Consider the following 18,677-nt stretch of genomic DNA (forward strand, 5'->3'; position numbering starts at 1 on the left):
CTACACTAGGGTTTTCCTGGAGGCAGCTGCCCACATGTGCAGAATAAGGAAGCATCTGTCTGCATGCGCTGACATATATCATCCACTTTATCCTCAGCCAGTTTTTCAAATAACATGTTACTACTGCTTACCCAAAAGTTTGTTACTTCTTACTTGGTTCGCTTTCTTCTCACCCACCTGCTATCATCGCTCCAGATTCCCTCTTACCAACAGGATGCAGTTAATAGCAAAGTAGAGCTGGAAAGGCAAGGGGGCACCAGCAGACTTGGCCAAGTCCTAGACCATGGCTCCTGAAGCACCACCCTATAGCCAGCCTCCACATTCAGCCACCCTGCTCAGCGTGTTGATGCATTGATTGGCACTCTCAGGAAATCAGGGCTGGCTCACTAAGTCTGTACATCACCCCAGATCTGGTTCTTCCTCTCCTAGAGTCAGATACCCCATCGCCTTCCCACTCAATCTGCCGGCCTGCCACAGTAGCCTGTTTGCTAGCTGCTCAGTATAGTCCTCCAATGTGCTCCCTTTGTTTTAGATTCCATGAATATCCTGGACCCTGAGGATGAGGAGGAGCACACTCAGGAAGAGGACAGCAGTGGCAGTAACGAGGATGAGGATGATAGTCAGGATGAAGAGGAGGAGGAGGAGGAAGATGAGGAAGATGATCAGGTGAGGGGGGACTGTGTTTGGGTTGGTTCAGACAACCTCTTCCATGGGAACACAGAGCTGGAGAAAACCAACAGTCTGGGTTGCTAGCCTCAGCGCCTCCCTCCCTCATGTGCAAATGTGGCCATGACATCAGACTTCAGAAAACCCTTACCTCCAGCAATTCTCCATCTCCTATTTTCCCCTTAAGGAGGATGATGAAGGTGAAGAGGGAGATGAAGACGATGACGACGATGGCTCTGAAATGGAATTGGATGAGGATTACCCTGATATGAACGCTTCTCCCTTGGTCCGATTTGAGCGCTTTGACCGGGAGGATGATCTCATCATTGAGTTTGACAACATGTTCTCCAGTGCTAGTAAGATACAGGGGCTCAGCTGGGTTTTATCTCTTGATTCTTATACCCTTCTCTAGGGTAAACCAAGCAGTGAACCAGAGCAGCTATCAATCTGATACAGACAGCACTTCTTTTCCTATGCTGACTTCCTGGGGCAAGGGATATCTGAATCCATCTCTCTCAATAAATGTATACTTAGAAGAAAGAATTGTGAGAGGCTGCTTTTTGTTCTCTCCACCTCAGTAAACAGGCAGCCATTTTAGAGCCTGGACAACTTGATGATTTGCTTGAATTTTTTTTTTTTTTTAAGTGAGACCAAGGCTGACTGCGTCACGCACCCATGTGCACACTACAGTGACAGGGCAATCAATTCTTATGTCTGTAACACTGGATCTTGAGAGTTTGAATGAACACCTTTGAGCTTGGCATTGGGGAGTAGATTTGAGCACATTCACTCTGTTCATCAAGGACGCATCTTTTCGGAGGAGAGAGTGAATCTCTTTCCTTCTCCTCTATCAACGTCAAAGTTCGCTTTTAGCATCTAGTTCTTAAAATCAAGCTGTCTTGAGAAGGCAGGTCTTGACCCCAAATCACAAGCATGATATAGCAGAAAATACTGAACTGTGCTGGTCTGTTGTCTTGGCCAAGTAGTCTTTTACCTCTTTGAGCCTCAGTTTGTCACCTGTAAATGAAAAGTTTTTTTTTTGAAAATGGGTTGTATTACATAATTTTCAAGGTGCCTTCTATTCTGTGATTTTTTTTTTCATTTTTGTGATTTCTGTCAGTCTTCCTTACGTTGAGCCTCCCTTCATTTAGTAAATCAAATTGAACAAATGAGGATGCCTACTATTTTCTAGGTACTAAGAATACAGCAGTGAAAAATAAAACGGTCCCTTTCCCTCAAAGGAGCTTATGGTCTATTAGGAATCATAAGTAAGCAGGCATTACACTGTAGTATGGTAAGAAAGCCCAGAGTAAAGGGTTATTAAGCCAATCTGTAGAATCTGAGCAAGTGACATCTGGGCCAAAAACAAAAGAGCAAGTAAAGAAGGGGGAGAGGATTGGAGTCCTCAAGATGGAGGAGTAGCATGTTTCTGAGGGGTCTAAAAGCATCACTGTGGCTGTCGTGTGGAAAATGGATTGGGAGAAGGTACTAGTTAGGAGACTGTTGCAATATCTAGGTAAGAGATGGTGGCATAAGCTATGGTAGTGTCAGTGATTATACATGAGGCGTGGGAATGAGGGAGAAAGGACAAAGCTCAGGTTTCCGTGTGAGGAAGTAAGGCCCAGGAGACATGGCTCTGGTTGAACAACCTTGGAAGAAATTTCTTTTTGACACTGACCCCTTTACATATTGTCCTTGCAGCAGACATCCCCCCATCCCCAGGAAATATCCCTACCACTCACCCACTGATGGTACGCCATGCAGACCACAGTTCTCTGACGCTGGGCAGTGGCTCCTCCACAACACGTCTCACCCAGGGCATCGGGCGCAGTCAGAGAACCCTAAGGCAGCTGACAGCCAATACAGGCCACACCATTCATGTTCATTACCCTGGGAATCGCCAGCCCAACCCTCCTCTTATACTCCAGAGGTGAGTTACATTTGTCCCATTTCTTTTTGGGTTATATATGCAGCCTTCTGGAGAATACCAGATTGTATCTTTTTGCTTCAGTGTCCTATGTATACATTCAACAGTCAGTGAATCATTTCATATGCCAAGCACTTTACACTTTAAATATAGACATGATGGGATTTCTGCCTTCAGGCTTAGAGTGTAGTGAGAAGAAAGGACATAATAATCCATGTACAGGCAACAGTGGGTATACAAGAGAGATATTATACCCTAACACAATTCCTGGAGTTACCAGTGACACTCACTGTACAAGGAACTATGGAATAATATGTGACCTCAACCCAAATAAAGTTCACAGACGGATGGAATGGTTAGAAAGATAACTAAGATTTATGCTTAGTGGGGCACCTGGCTGGCTCAGGCGGAGGAGCATTTGACTCTTGATCTCAGGGTCTTGAGTTAGAGCCCCGCATTGGGTGTGGAGATTTACCTAAATAAATAAGACTTTAAAAAAAAAAAGATTTATGCTTAAGTATGATCAAGTCTATAATAGCATTAAGCATTTCCTAGAGGTTACAGAAAGGATCACAACAACAGTTGCAAGACCCCTATGGATTACAGTGACCATGGCACTCCACCATCACCCTACAGGTTGCTTGGTCCTTCTGCTGCTGCTGACATCCTTCAGCTGAGCAGCAGCCTTCCCCTACAAAGCCGAGGCCGAGCCCGCCTCCTGGTGGGCAACGATGATGTCCACATTATTGCCAGATCTGATGATGAGCTGCTGGATGACTTTTTCCATGACCAGAGCACAGCTACCAGTCAAGCAGGCAAGTTTGGTGAAAAGGGAGGATACATAGAGTTTTTCGCCTTCTACTTTTTCCCTGCTGAGGGAAAGGAGAACATTATCTGCCCTGCCTAGAGAAACCACATATTATAGGGGCAGAACCACTTGATAATTTAGCCAAGGTCAAAACTTTTACTATCTCTGGATACCTGTGATGTGCCAAACCTTGTGATAAGACATTGGGTCTTGTTAGAAAAATACGGCAATTTTTGCATCAGATGACATGTGACCAGGCCAGGAATCTCATTCTCTTTTGTTCCCTCACAGGGACCCTGTCCAGCATCCCCACAGCCCTAACCCGCTGGACAGAGGAATGCAAAGTTCTTGATGCTGAGAGCATGCATGACTGTGTTTCAGGTATGTGGTAGCTTGGTTATCTGAGCAGTAGTGAGCCTTCCACAGCTAGGATGAGTGCATGGGAGAATGTTGCCCTCATTCTCTGGCCACAAGCTCTGCCTCTTGGCTTCCTTCCTCACCTCCCCTGAGCAACCTCTGATCTTTGTTTCTGTGATCCAGTTGTTAAAGTGCCCATTGTCAATCACCTGGAATTCCTGAGGGATGAGGAGCTGGAAGAAAGGCGGGAGAAACGGAGGAAACAGTTGGCTGAGGAAGAAACAAAGATAACTGACAAAGGCAAAGAAGATAAGGAGAACAGAGATCAGAGTGCACAGGTGATTTGCAAGGGCTGCGAAGATTCATCTTTGGCTATGTCTACCTTTACTTTCATGTGGTTTTGGCATACACATAGCACCAGTCATTGAAGAATCCTGGGATGTTCACATTGAACTTGAGAAATGATTCATTCCAAATTCACCATACGTTCACATGTTTTTTAGGAAAAAGAATTCAAACCCAGAGGGAAAATTATTTCTCCATTGTCTCTCACTGGGGAAAACTGGAGAAAGAACCAGAGTGGCTCCTGACTTACCAGTCACACTGTGTAATCTCTTCCTTCACTGACTGCAGCTAGATTAGAAGAATGAATTTGATTATGCCCATGCTCTTGGGGGTTCAATTCCACTTCACTCTCTGAGGATTGACTTAACAAGTGTGGGGGCAACCTTACCAAGATGGCCCCATTCCATCATTTAAATAAGTTAGGCTTAGGTTTCGGCTTCAGATCAGGAAATGTTCCTTCCCTGAGCCCCATAACCACATGTCATTTCTAAGGCTTGATTTTTCATTTTGATTTAGAAAGAAGCTACTGGTTTAGAAGTTTTGGGGACTTTAAACAATATTAGCTTTAAAATATATGAAGTAAAAGCTAACAGAAATACAAAGAAATTAAAAGCCTTGAGTTGAAAGACTATTATGTCCCATTCAGCAGTTAAGGTATTAGGTTAAGGATATCAAAATGTTCAGTTAGGAGAACAAGCTTGATCTAACAAATAACTTTGTATGGAAGTTTTGCTTGATATAAACAATAACATTGTTTCAAACATGTGAAAAGGGATAGAAAATCAGTAAGCCTGGTATATGATTTAAGAAGCTGGAGTAGACAAAATGAGCCCAAGGAAGGGAAATAAAGAGAGGTGAAACTTTAAGAAATTCTTGCTGGCCTCACAATTGTGTTTAGGTCATGTCCTATGCCAAGCCCAGCTCACTCTTCAGTCAGCCCTCTGGAAGTCCCCCCCTGTCCCCAAGCCATCTTTGAACACAAGTATGTATTAGAGAAATTGGAGATACATTTGCTCACTAAAGTGCTCATCTTCATCCAGGTCATTGAACTCCTAGGTGGCTTATGTTGGAACTGGTGGCTATTATAGTTGACCCCTATCTTAATGTGCTTGCAAAGTCCCACATGGGTCTGTCTCTTCTCTTTCCAGTGTACTGCATCTAAGACCAGTGACTCCACCGAACAGAACCTCTCAGGTAACTCTACCCGCCTTTTTACCTTCTTGCTAATTGGTTGGCTCTTTTTCCTGACCCAAGTAGCTGGCCCAGGTGGGCTGAAGATGAATGAACACTGGTGCTCTGTGGGATGAGGTAGTAGATTGTATAGTTTTAGGGTCATACCCCATCTTGGAGATAACTATACAGTCTACTGTCTTTCCCACGGCGGTACACTTCCCCTCCGACGTGCTCTGTTCAGGTTCTCATTCTGATCTTGCTGTGCTGCATTCTGGCATGTATAGCAAGGCCATGTGTCCTGCCCCCCTTTGGTGACCACCATGGTGTGGTACTTCATGAGAATACCTGATGGCGGTAGTCCCAAATGCCAGTCCTTAGTGGAAATGAACAAAGTAAAGAGGGATCGGGGCACCTCAGTCAGTTAAGTGTCCAACTTCTGCTCAGGTCGTGATCTCATGGTCTGTGGGTTCGAGCCCTGTACTGATAGCCTGGAGCGTGCTTCGGATTCTGTCTCCCTCTCTCTTTGATCCTCCCCTAACTCATGCTCTCTCTTTCTCTCTCTCAAAAATAAACATTAAAAAAAAATTTAGGGGTGCCTAGGTGGCTCAGTCAGTTAAGCGTCTGACTTTGGCTCAGGTCATGATCTTGCAGTTCACGAGTTCAAGCCATACATCAGGCTCTGTGCTGACAGCTCAGAGCCTGGAGCCAGCTTCCAATTCTTTCTCTCTCTCTCTCTCTCTCTCTCTCTCTCTCTCTCTCTCTGCCCCTTCCCTGCTCGCTTTCTGTCTCTCTCTGTCTCAAAAATAAACATTTAAAAAAATTTTTTTTAATTTAAAAAGTAAGGAAGCTTTATTAAAAAAAAAACTAAAGAGGGATTAATGAGTTTTTCAGAAAGCTAAATTTATTTGATTTAAAGAAATTATGTCCTTTCTAGGTCTTTGGTATCAAAATATTTTTATTAAGCGATATTGACAGGATTCTTTTTTATTTGGCTAAACTAAAAGTTGGTAATCCTATGTTAGTCTCTTTTTATTTTTTCCTTTTTGTATAAACTTTGTGGGTCTGGAATCTAAAAGTCTAATGCAGATATTATCTTGAGCAATCTGCTTTTGGGGAAGGTAGCTCTGTGGGTTAAATGGTATTACTGCTGTACGTTTCGTATTCCTCCTTCTAATCTTAATGTCAGTAGCTGTTTCATGATTCTAGTAACTGGTCCGTGTGGTATTATGTCTCCCCCACCCCATCTCCTCAGAATTTTCCTCTGCTTTCCTATACGTTCTGTCTCCTTTGGCATTTGGGTTGCAAAATGATTATACTAAAGACTACTGTATTTTTTTTAAAGCAGTGAAAGTGGGTGGTAGGTGTCCTGGTCCCTTTAATGAAAGTAAGGCCTTTGAAAGGGTCTGTCATCAGGAAAAATGGCCTTTTGCCTGCTGCCCTTGCTAGAGGATTCTGCTCATGCCGAGGTGAGGTAGTAAGTTGTATTGTTGTGGGGTAGGGATTTTAGGCCCCAATTAGAAGATAACTATACAACTTACTACTTTCCCTGGTGTGTGGCATATTCATACTTAGTCTTGGCACTGTTGCCTCCATCAGAGTTGTAGATATTCCTTGGATAATCAGGACCGGGGGGGAAAAAGGGAGGTAGAAGGGAATAGGTGATATTTAGGGTGAGGCAAATATCATTATAAAGTGACTTGAACTCTTTCCCCTTCCGCCCAGGACACAGAAAGATTTAATTCTTAGGATCTACAAAGATTCAGATCTCCAGTTCTTGAGACTAAGATAGCACTGTGCCTTAGCCCTCATCCTGGGTATACCAGACCAGCCACAAGCTGTTCCTAGGACCGGTCATAGCCCCAGGGGTGGGCAGGGTACTTGTCAGGCCACTTGTGCTGATTAAGTGGTTCCCTGGGTTCTTGGCTGATTGCCCCTTAACACCCCCATTGTCATTCTTTCCGAGAAAGATGGGACTCCTATGCCTGACAGCTACCCAACAACCCCATCTTCAACCGATGCAGCAACATCTGAGTCCAAGGAGACCCTTGTCGCTCTGCAGCCCTCACAACAACAAACACTCCCACCCCCACCAGCCTTGGGAGACATTCCTCAAGAGCTGCAATCCCCAGCTGGTGAAGGGGCAAGCTCTACACAGCTATTGATGCCGGTAGAGCCAGAGGAACTAGGTCCCACAAGGCCAAGTGGAGAAGCAGAAACGACTCAGATGGAGTTGTCCCCAGCTCCCACTATAAGTGAGTAGAATTTCAAGGTTTTGGCGGGGTGGGGGGGGGGCAGGAGGGTATAGGGGTGGAGAATGGACATCTTTGTAGTTTCTCTTTACTTTTCTTAGAGAAATAATAGAAGCTCAAATTCTCAAAGAGTATGTTCTCACCTTGCACATTAGCTTTCCTAAAGTTGAGGTTTCTTCTCTGTGTCTTCAAGTGATAATATATCTGAGTGTCTAATGATACAAGTGATGATGCCAGCAGTTTATTGAGGTAATCAGAAAACCCTCCTGGGACACCTGGGTGGCTCAGTCAGAAGAGCATGCAGAAACAACCCTCTAAAGTAGGCAGTGTTATCTCCATGAATAAACTGAAACTCACATGAAATATTAGCCCAAGATCACTCAGTAAGTGGTTGAGCTGAGATTAAAATCCAGATCTGGGTGATTTTAAAGCTTGCTCTGCTTCAGCATCCTTCAGGGATGGCAAGCATCTGACCCCACACACATATAGCTCTCCCATCCTGGCAGACACCATTTATATCATGGCACTGTTTCCCACTGGTTTGAAATGGGGCCTCAAAATTCTTCTCAGCAGTGTTCCAACAGGATGAATTGAAACCTAATTACTATTCCTGCTGTATACCATGCCGCCTATGATGTGCTCTGGAAAAGTCTTAAGGTGTAGGAGTTTTTTCCTTCAAGGAACATTGTTTATTTAGATAAACAGTACCAACACGCATGTATAAATGTTGCCTGCAGGGAATCTGAAAGTGACAGGCTCCCTTAATCTGGCTGCATCTTAATTCAGCCCCCTCTTCTAGGCAGAGATCTAACCTCTCCATGTGACTTCCTCCTAGCCTCTCTTTCCCCAGAGAGAGCTGAAGATTCTGATGCACTGACAGCTGTCAGCAGTCAACTGGAAGGCTCTCCCATGGACACCAGTAGCCTGGCTTCCTGTACCCTAGAGGAAGCTGTGGGTGACACCTCAGCAGCTGGCAGTTCTGAGCAGCCCACAGTAGGCAGTTCCACTCCTGGGGATGCCCCACCAGTTGTCACAGAAGTGCAAGGCAGGGGTGATGGGTCAGGGGAACCTGCCCCACCCCCTGAGGACAGGTAAGTATTGTGTACAGAGCAAGAAGAGGGCAGGATGTGATGGCGGGTCTTTCAAGCCACATGTAGACTTGTTAGCTACTGCATACGCTTGGTGCACTAGGGAGGTCAACATAGCTTCTATAAGAAAGGGATATTGTAGGAGTGTTTTCTAAATAGGAAAGCATTAATACAAAAAACAACCTGAAATTTATTTTCTTCAGCTCTCCCCCTGCATCCTCTGAGAGTTCTTCCACCAGAGATTCTGCTGTGGCCATTTCTGGAGCAGATTCCCGGGGAATCCTAGAAGAGCCACTGCCTTCAACAAGCAGTGAAGAAGAAGATCCCCTTGCAGGTGAGCTCCATGTGTGCTCAGGCCACCCAGGGGTTGTTTAGGCTTCTTGTAGCCTTTGGCATGGAAATGCCCACCAAACGGTTCCATTTGGAAGGCGGCATACACATGGGAGGAGGACTTAGTGGTAAGGGTGTGTTAATGCTGCATGATAGGATGAGCCCAGGCTTTGGAGTCAAACAGATCTTAGCTCAGGTTCCTCCCTCTGCAGCGACCTACCTTCAGAACCTGGGGGCATCACTTAACTTCTCTGATTCTCATTGATAATGAGGCAGTAATAATAGTTACATTGTAGGGTCTTTATAAAGATTAAGTGACAGTGTACACACAGAATCTGGCATATAACAAGTGCTATTCTGAGCCTAGGGAAGGTGAGTGGGCCTTCTGTGTGTCCTGTCTTTTGTGTGCAATGAGGACAAACAAAGCTCATTTCCCACAAGCAAGGCCCTGAGTTTCTTTACTCAAGTGCATCTTAAGCATCGGTAGAGGTGCGAGTTCCTTCACGTCTTGCACCTCCCCTCAGGTATCAGTCTACCCGAAGGTGTGGACCCCTCTTTCCTGGCTGCTCTTCCTGATGACATTCGCCGGGAAGTCCTACAGAACCAGCTGGGCATTCGTCCACCAACTCGGACTGCCCCTTCAGCAAATAACTCAGCTCCTGCAGTGGTGGGGAATCCTGGTGTGACTGAAGTGAGCCCTGAGTTCTTGGCCGCCCTGCCTCCAGCTATCCAAGAGGAAGTATGTGAGCAGGGAGCTGGTGGGACCAGGATGCCTGGTTGTGGGTGTGCCCCATTGACATCTTCTGCTCTGTAGGTGCTGGCACAGCAAAGAGCTGAGCAACAGCGACGGGAACTGGCACAGAATGCTAGCTCAGACACTCCCATGGACCCTGTGACCTTCATCCAGACCCTACCCTCAGACCTGCGCCGTAGTGTCCTAGAGGACATGGAGGATAGCGTGTTGGCTGTGATGCCACCTGACATTGCAGCTGAGGCTCAAGCCCTGAGGCGAGAACAAGAAGCCCGGCAGCGACAACTCATGCATGAGCGGCTCTTTGGCCACAGTAGCACCTCGGCACTCTCTGCCATTCTCCGAAGCCCGGGTACAGAGGGAGGCAAGTGGGAGGGCTCTGAAATGTTTGAATTTGTATACACAAGGCTCTGTTGTTGCCCTTTGTGTTACCCGGACCTGGCATACCACCCGCCTCCCTAGTTTCAGTTTCCTATTTCTTTTCTTCTAGCTTTTACCAGTCGCCTCAGTGGCAACCGTGGAGTTCAGTACACTCGCCTTGCTGTGCAGAGGGGCGGCACCTTTCAAATGGGGGGTAGCAGCAGCCATAACAGGTACCTTTGTCTTTTTTCACCTTGCCATATCATCTCTCCCATATACTGCCAGTCCAACATCCTTAATTTACAGGTAGAGGGACTCAGTGAACTCTCCAGCTGTTGCCTTGAATGAGTGGGGAGCCAAATCTTTGGACTCACCTTCAGAAAGCCACACTTTGGGGTTGGTGTAGCTATTGTAAACCATAATCACAAAGTAAGGCAGGCTGGCAGCAGATTGTGGTATAAGGAAAGCCATTTGCCTAGAGATTGTAATATCTAGGCCACAGAAGAAGAGGAGTTCATTACTACCCAGGCTGAAGCAGACTGTACCCAACATGCCAAAATGTAAAGGGAGTGATCAGTCTCTATGAGGCAGGCAGGCAACCCCCTAGTAGTCTAGAGAAGGCAGAAATAAACATTATTTTTAAGACTTCAAGTACAATCCAATTTTACCAATTGATGATACAGATATCATGTGATGTAAGGCAAGTCACTTAACCTATTTGAGCCTCTTGTTCATCACCTCAAAAATGGGCAATTCTTTAGTCTTATCAGCAGCCCCGTACCAGCTGGTATAGACATTGTAGAGTGCTTGGTACCCAGTGGGCACACAAGAGGGCAGCTCTTATTATTAAGAGCCCTTAGACTTAGGCACTTCTCCTTCTTATGCCTCCTTGGAGGTATGCAGCTCATCCCCCTTCCCCAGGCCTTATACCTAATCCCAGCATTCTAGCTACGTGTTACCCAGAAACTATGCTCTGTTCCAGGCCTTCTGGCAGTAATGTAGACACTCTCCTCCGCCTCCGAGGACGACTCCTCCTGGACCACGAAGCCCTATCCTGTCTCCTGGTCCTACTTTTCGTGGATGAGCCAAAGCTTAATACAAGCCGTCTACACCGAGTACTGAGAAATCTCTGCTACCATGCCCAGACTCGCCACTGGGTCATCCGCAGCCTGTTGTCCATTTTGCAGCGTAGCAGTGAGAGTGAGCTGTGCATTGAAACACCCAAGCTCTCCTCAAGTGAGGAGAAGGGCAAAAAGTCAAGCAAGAGCTGTGGATCAGGCAGCCACGAACACCGGCCCCTGGACCTCCTACACAAGATGGAGTCTAAGAGCTCCAACCAGCTTTCCTGGCTCTCAGTATCTATGGACGCAGCCCTAGGCTGCAGGACTAATATATTCCAGATTCAACGTTCAGGGGGTCGCAAACATACCGAGAAGCATGCAAGCAGTGGCTCCACTGTCCACATCCACCCCCAGGCTGCTCCTGTTGTCTGCAGACATGTTCTGGACACACTCATTCAGTTGGCCAAGGTGAGCTTGAACCCAACCAACTCTTGGGGATGGAAGAGGGATGGCAATCACAGCCTAGATGAAATCTGAACTCTGAGAGAGCAAGTAGGTCTTTCTTCACCGTTAGTGCTGAGGCCTGTATTGTTTCTGAGAGTTGTCAAGTGAATAATTTTGTGGGGTTCTTTTTACTTTTTGCAATTTTTGTGCATTATATCATTTCGTTATCAAAACAACTTTCAGTAATCTGTATGATTCCCATTTTACACATGAAGAAGCTGGGGTACAGAAATTTTTAGTGGCTTTGTCACATGGCTAGTAAGTGATGGAGCTGGACCTAGAACTTAGTTCAGTTTTCTTTTTAATAATCATTGATGCCATTTGTTGAGGGCCTGCCTTGTGCCAGGCACTGTGCAGAAATACATTATCTCTGGGGCGCCTGGGTGGCGCAGTCGGTTAAGCGTCCGACTTCAGCCAGGTCACGATCTCGCGGTCCGTGAGTTCGAGCCCCGCGTCAGGCTCCGGGCTGATGGCTCGGAGCCTGGAGCCTGTTTCCGATTCTGTGTCTCCCTCTCTCTCTGCCCCTCCCCCGTTCATGCTCTGTCTCTCTCTGTCCCAAAAATAAATAAAAAACGTTGAAAAAAAAAATTTTTTAAAAAAGAAATACATTATCTCCTTCTATCTCAACAATTTTTCAATGCAGCATAGGTGTGCTCCCCATTTCATAAATACAGAGACTGACGCTCAGAAGTTAGCTAATCATCTCCCTTCAAAGCCCTTGTTTGTTTCTTTGGGCCACTTCACCATCAGTTAGATAAAACTCCTGTATGACATCTCTCCCATGTTGCCAAAGCTATCCAAAGGAGTAGAGAGTCTAGGAACCAGTTGTCTTTCCTTGTCAAGAAGACATATTTTCTCTGTGCACCCCCTAGATCAAGCATGTCCTTCTCTTGCCGGCAGGTATTTCCCAGCCACTTTACACAGCAGCGGACCAAAGAAACAAACTGTGAGAGCGATCGGGAGAGGGGCAGTAAGCAGGCCTGCAGCCCATGCTCTTCACAGTCCACCAGCAGTGGCATTTGCACAGACTTCTGGGATTTATTGGTAAAACTGGACAACATGAATGTCAGCCGGAAAGGCAAGAACTCCGTGAAGTCAGTGCCAGTGAGCGCTGGTGGTGAGGGGGAAACCTCCCCATACAGCCTCGAGGCCTCTCCCCTGGGGCAGCTCATGAACATGTTGTCACACCCAGTCATCCGCCGGAGCTCTCTCTTAACTGAGAAACTCCTCAGACTCCTTTCTCTCATCTCAATTGCTCTCCCAGAAAACAAAGTATCGGAAGCACAGGCTAATTCTGGCAGCAGTGCTTCCTCCACCACTGTTGCCACCTCAACCACATCTACCACCACTACCACTGCCGCCTCCAGCACGCCCACTCCCCCTGCTGCAACCACCCCTGTCACTTCTGCTCCAGCTCTGGTTGTTGCCACGGCTATATCCACCATTGCCGTAGCTGCTTCGACCACGGTGACTACCCCCACGACTGCTACCACTACTGTTTCAAGTAAGTGTGGATGTAGGCTGGAAGCCTGGGGTGTGTACACCCACCTCACCCCTCACTCCCCCATCCAGGTATTACTCCCTAAATGATAGCAGTCAGCTTGGTTTGTGTTTGTGAGAGCCAGAGGCGTTCATTCTTGACCTCATCAGTCCCAATTCACTCTCTCCATCCTTTTCCTCCCCACACCCATCCATCCACCCACACAGACACTCGTAAAGACCAGCAGGCATTCACTAAATGTGGCTTCCCTAGGCTAAGCACCAAAAGGAGGATAGAGAGAGAAAGTCCCTATTTTCAAAGAACTCCCAACCTTTCCATCCTGGTTGAAGGAGCCAGTTCTCAGGACAGAGTTCAAGAACAGGCAGAACACCATGTGAATCAGGGTAGACTAGCCAAGCTGTCCTAGGAAATAAAGGGAATGAGCCCTACAGCAGACTAGTAAGAATTATTTGAAGATTTTGAGGAAGGGGCTCAGTGGTAGGGAAACAGTTGAGAAATGTTTGGGATTATCACTTTAGAAGGTACAGTCCTGAGACTCCTTGACAAACTGAGTCATTGGGATTTGGCTTTGGTGGGTGGCTTTTCATTTTCACTACTTTCCCGTATTGAAGCCCTGGATGATTTAGTGATTTCTTGGTTCTGGCCTGTGCGTTTTAGAGGCTTACAGTGTTTCATCTGTTTCCTCAAAGCTTCTACAACTACTAAGGCCAGCAAATCTCCAGCAAAGGTGGGTGATGGGGGCAGCAGCAGTGCAGACTTTAAGATGGTATCCTCTGGCCTCACGGAAAACCAGCTACAGCTCTCTGTGGAGGTGAGTCCAGGCTCTTCTGAATTCCCAAGACTGGGGGAGAAAAGGTAAATGGGAGTAGATAAAGTTTTAATTCTTAAGTTGAGGCTCACCCCTTCTCTTTTCTTTTTCCCAGGTGTTGACGTCACACTCTTGTTCTGAAGAAGGTCTGGAAGATGCAGCAAATGTGTTACTACAGCTCTCTCGGGGGGACCCTGCAACCCGGGACACTGTTCTCAAGCTGCTACTGAATGGAGCTCGCCATCTGGGCTATACTCTTTGTAAACAGATAGGTAATAACAGGAGTAAAACGTCTTGTCTTTCTGAAACCTTCCACTGAGATATCCCCTCTTGGGGAAGCCAAGTGGAAGCCTTCCCCGAATCCCCACGTTGAATCAAACTCCTTCCACTTGTGTAGCATAGCCCCCTGTACTCTCGTCCATTGCAACACTGATAATACTGGGTTATCATCTGTTTTCCCCTGCTCAGTTGTTCATGGAGAGCGAGGCTGGGCTTTTCTCTATATTGCCAGTGCCCGGCACGTGGCACGTAATCCATGCTTAGTAGTAAAGGGAAACGATCATGTATAGGACCAGCAGTGCTCTTTCTTCCATTTCTACATTCTGGGCACTTGCAGGAGTCCTATGATGAACCTGCTTAGGCAACTTCACCACCTCAGAGATGCACCTGCACTTAGGTTAGGCTCAAGAATTGAGAGTCCAAATGGTACCCTCTGCCTTTGTGTACTTGTGAGGGTACAAAAGTTCTAAGAACACTTGGAAATTGTCTCATTTCAATCTTCCTTCCTGTTGTTACCAAGAGAAAACTAAAACCCAGGTTGATGAAGCAATTGAATTGACGAGTAGAGCCAGGTTTTCTTTCAGCATAGAGAGCCTGTTTGCTCTCTCCCACTCCCATCCCAATCATGGCTCTCCCTAGATTTTGGTTACCTGGTTAGTTCTCTCCCCACAAATGTGCCTGGGGCTTAGGTGATATGGGTGTTAATTAAACTGTTATGACCCAGGACGTTATGTTCTTTGCTACATGAGAACTATAAGGTTCTTCCGGGAGGAATTTGGCCACAGTCTGACCTTTCTTGACTGCTACCATTCAACACCCATGGGCCAGGCAGTGTCCTAGGCACTCTCCTGCAGTTCTTTCCTTATCCTCAAAATAGCCTTGTGAGATTAGTCTCATTATTAAAATGGATAAGTAAACTGGGAGAGGGAGCTAAGCAGTTTGCCTGAGATCACCACAAAAACCTCAGAAGTTCAAAATGTATACAGGCTCCCAAACCGATACTTTTTGTTCTCTGTACTGATCTGCATTTCATGTAGATTCTACAGATTCTTGAGGCAGGGTAAATTGGTAGTCTCTGGATGGTTGATCCATGAACACACATAGGTGAACAGCAAAATTCTGCTCACTCCAGATTCTCTGCAGCTGAGCAAAGACAATAGCCTGGTAGGTTTCTTGCAAAGGTTTGGCTTTCAGCTGCTTCACTAGGGAAGTCTGAACACTTGGTGGCTCCTCTACTTGACCCAGGTACCCTTCTGGCTGAGTTACGGGAATATAACCTAGAACAGCAGCGGCGAGCCCAGTGTGAGACCCTCTCTCCTGATGGCCTACCTGAGGAGCAGCCACAGACCACCAAGCTGAAAGGGAAAATGCAGAGCAGGTGGGTGGTAGCCACTCATTTGGCTATGGGGCCAAAATCTGGGATATTCTAAAAGGTGGCTCTTGCTGGTTTCCTGGTTTGTTTGTTTTTTTTTCTTTTTCCCCCCTCTCTGGGCAGATTTCTTTATCTGTCCTATACATACCTGACCCTATTTTTTCCCCACTGTGGGATTTCCTTTGGAGATTCTTTAACCCTCTAGCCAACACCAAAAAGCCCTGCTCACTCTGGATGTTTGTGCTTTGATGCTGTCAATATACGCAAGCCACCTCTACACTGTCCAGGTTTGACATGGCTGAGAATGTGGTAATTGTGGCATCTCAGAAGCGACCTCTGGGTGGCCGGGAGCTCCAGCTGCCTTCTATGTCCATGTTGACATCCAAGACATCTACCCAGAAGTTCTTCTTGAGGGTACTGCAGGTCATCATCCAGCTCCGGGACGACACACGCCGAGCTAACAAGAAAGCCAAGCAGACAGGCAGGCTAGGTATGGAACTGGAGTGTCCAGTTGAGGGTCAGGGTTGGTGGTGGTGAACTCAGAGTCCCTGGAGGGCAGGACCTAATGTCATGTCTCCATCCTGCTTGAACTTTCCAAAAAAGGAAATGATGATACTTCCCTAGAATGTTGATGGCTGCATTCTGTATCTCACTCAAGCTGTCTGCATAGGAAATTCATTAGGGCAAGTGAGAATTAAAGGGGAGTGGAAATCTGGCAAAGAAATTGGGGGCAGATCTTTCGCTGGATAAGGTTTAAGTCCCCGTGTCTCCGTTCTGCTTCTTGGCTCACTCCTGACTAAAACTTTGCAGCCATGTTGCCTCAGCCATGGCCTACCAAATCCTACCTTTCTTCCTGTCCCACAGAACCTTCTCTACCTGCTACTATCCATCTGTGTACCACCATGCCCCCTGCCCTTACTTGTAATGGTAGCTCTTAGTGCCTGGTGATGAGCACTGTGTAGCTGCCTGAGCTAAATAAAGCTCAGAGACTTCAGCAGGATGCCCTGTGGCAGCCCAGGCGATGGGAGAGAGAATATTGGGCATTCTCTCTTTCTACATTTTATATCTTGCCTTTCTTTGTCTTTCTCCCAGGTTCCTCCGGTTTAGGCTCAGCTAGCAGCATCCAGGCAGCTGTTCGGCAGCTGGAGGCTGAGGCTGATGCCATTATACAAATGGTACGTGAGGGTCAAAGGGCGCGGAGACAGCAACAAGCAGCAACGGTTAGCATGATGCCTGTGGCCCCTCATTCATTTGTCTCTCTCCCCTCCCCACCACATCGTCAGTGGGGTTTCACTGCCCTTACCTCGTATGCTTTTGCATTAAGTTTGCTGTATGAATGCTTCTGGACAACAGGGTTACTTTCTGTTGGTGTTTTCTCTACTGTTTGTTCATTGTTTTGTTGGTTTGGTTTGGATTGATATGATTTAAAGCTTGGCCATCATACCCCACTCCCAGCTATCCAGTCAATAGTGGCGCTTTTGCATACTGCATAATGCTAAGTGTCTGGGTTCTAAGGGGATGTGGAATAAAGATTTTTCAGTCTCTTGGAATAATGCAAATACATCAGGAATCCAGCCCTTGAAATTCTCCCAAGCTTGGTCTACGTCCCACACAGCCTTTTCTAGGCTATGGCTGGTCCATCTACTCTGGCCTCTGCTTCTGTTTTCCATACTCTCTTGGTACCTTGGCACCTAGGCACTCAGTCACTCTTAGGAAGAAACCCTCAGGTTTCTAGATAGCCAACTCATTGTTGGGATCCCAGCACAGAGTGGCTGCGGGAAAAGCCTGGCATCATGTATGTATGCTGTGGCACTCTCATTGTTTTCCTGTTCTTGAAACATGCAAGTCACCTTCCCAAGATCCAGGAAATAAAGGTATCCTGAGGCTTGGTTTTTCTTTACGTATAATTACTATTCTACAGTATGATTTCATTGAGCATGCTGGGAATGTCCTAGAATTTGAGGGCTGTGACTCCCAACAAGGGAGAAAGGGAAAACAGCTATTATTCTGAAGTACTTTTTTCTGCCCCGTCTTTCCCACACCCGATAGGGTAGATGTTGGCTTTGTGAATAATGCCACCCATCAAAGGCTTTCCCTTATTATTTCCCCTTTTCTGAGCAAACAGAAACAGAGAGCCAAACCTACAGTCTGTTCACTTGAGTTTTATATGTAGATGCACATATATGTAATCTGTCCCCAGAAGAAGTCTTCCAAGTCTGTATCCAGAAGGCTGGTGTCTGACTAGATGTAGGTCAAGAGTAGAGTGGAGGCAATGCAGGAATCTAAGGAGCTTTTCGGAAAAGCTTGCTAGCTCAGGGTGGAGGACAGCAAAGGAGGTGGGAAGGCCATTCTTTTGTTCTGGAAAGCCACAGGGTTTTCTGACCAAATATATAGGAAACCTCTTTCCAAACTTAGTATGTGTGAGAATGGATAGAAACAGCCTCTAGCCTCTCCCTGAGGAAAGCAGAGTTGCATTGCACCCTTTATGTGACTTTGTCTCCCTTTTATCCAGTCGGAGTCAAGCCAGTCAGAGGCCTCTGTCCGGAGAGAGGAGTCACCCATGGATGTGGACCAGCCATCTCCCGGTGCTCAGGATACTCCGTCCATCGGTCAGTACTACTTCCTGTTTCCAGTGCACCAAAAGAGCCAGTCTTCATGAAGTGTCTGCTGGGTTCCCTGTTCTCCACATATATAAGCTCTGTTTTCCAGTTTGTTCCACTGAACGCTGGTTTTTGTAAATGTTAATAGGCTTTTACCAACGAAGATCAATATCACCATCTCACGCCCTTATTAGAGATTCGTAGCATACACTACAATTCCTGGAGTTAAGAAACTGTGATGTGATGTTAGATATGGAGACAGCACGTGTTTCAGTTGTGGCTCCCCCATTTAGTGACTCTGGTACCTGAAGCAAATCTCTCTTGGCTTCAGTTTCCTTGAATGTGGCTCTTGCAAGTGAGAAACCAAATTTTTTATTGTATTAATTTTATTTAAATTTAAATGTCATCCAGTGTAGGATTAGAGCTTACTTTCAGATGTCACTCAGTATTACTTAGTAGCCAGTGAGCCAGTCTCCTTGATCTAATGGCCTGCACAGC

The 18,677-nt window shown here is 46.4% G+C and overlaps 1 protein-coding gene across 1 annotated transcript in view; it reads left to right on the forward strand.

The window, feature by feature from the left end:
• HUWE1 (HECT, UBA and WWE domain containing E3 ubiquitin protein ligase 1) overlaps window positions 1-18,677 on the forward strand; it is a 165,063-nt gene that overhangs the window by 139,738 nt on the left and 6,648 nt on the right. Inside the window, exons 54-74 of the mRNA XM_019438418.2 lie at window positions 533-666; window positions 854-1,022; window positions 2,368-2,596; window positions 3,230-3,408; window positions 3,693-3,782; window positions 3,942-4,096; window positions 5,252-5,297; window positions 7,244-7,528; window positions 8,361-8,616; window positions 8,817-8,947; window positions 9,468-9,682; window positions 9,758-10,046; window positions 10,185-10,287; window positions 11,037-11,583; window positions 12,520-13,123; window positions 13,810-13,931; window positions 14,044-14,200; window positions 15,453-15,585; window positions 15,867-16,069; window positions 16,672-16,799; window positions 18,092-18,188. Coding sequence (XP_019293963.1) covers window positions 533-666; window positions 854-1,022; window positions 2,368-2,596; window positions 3,230-3,408; window positions 3,693-3,782; window positions 3,942-4,096; window positions 5,252-5,297; window positions 7,244-7,528; window positions 8,361-8,616; window positions 8,817-8,947; window positions 9,468-9,682; window positions 9,758-10,046; window positions 10,185-10,287; window positions 11,037-11,583; window positions 12,520-13,123; window positions 13,810-13,931; window positions 14,044-14,200; window positions 15,453-15,585; window positions 15,867-16,069; window positions 16,672-16,799; window positions 18,092-18,188 — 4,272 coding nt within the window. The remainder of the gene's footprint in view (window positions 1-532; window positions 667-853; window positions 1,023-2,367; window positions 2,597-3,229; window positions 3,409-3,692; window positions 3,783-3,941; window positions 4,097-5,251; window positions 5,298-7,243; window positions 7,529-8,360; window positions 8,617-8,816; window positions 8,948-9,467; window positions 9,683-9,757; window positions 10,047-10,184; window positions 10,288-11,036; window positions 11,584-12,519; window positions 13,124-13,809; window positions 13,932-14,043; window positions 14,201-15,452; window positions 15,586-15,866; window positions 16,070-16,671; window positions 16,800-18,091; window positions 18,189-18,677) is intronic.

This window comes from Panthera pardus, unplaced genomic scaffold, assembly GCF_024362965.1.
Source record: "Panthera pardus isolate Hobbes unplaced genomic scaffold, ASM2436296v1 HiC_scaffold_27, whole genome shotgun sequence".
NCBI lineage: Eukaryota > Metazoa > Chordata > Mammalia > Carnivora > Felidae > Panthera > Panthera pardus.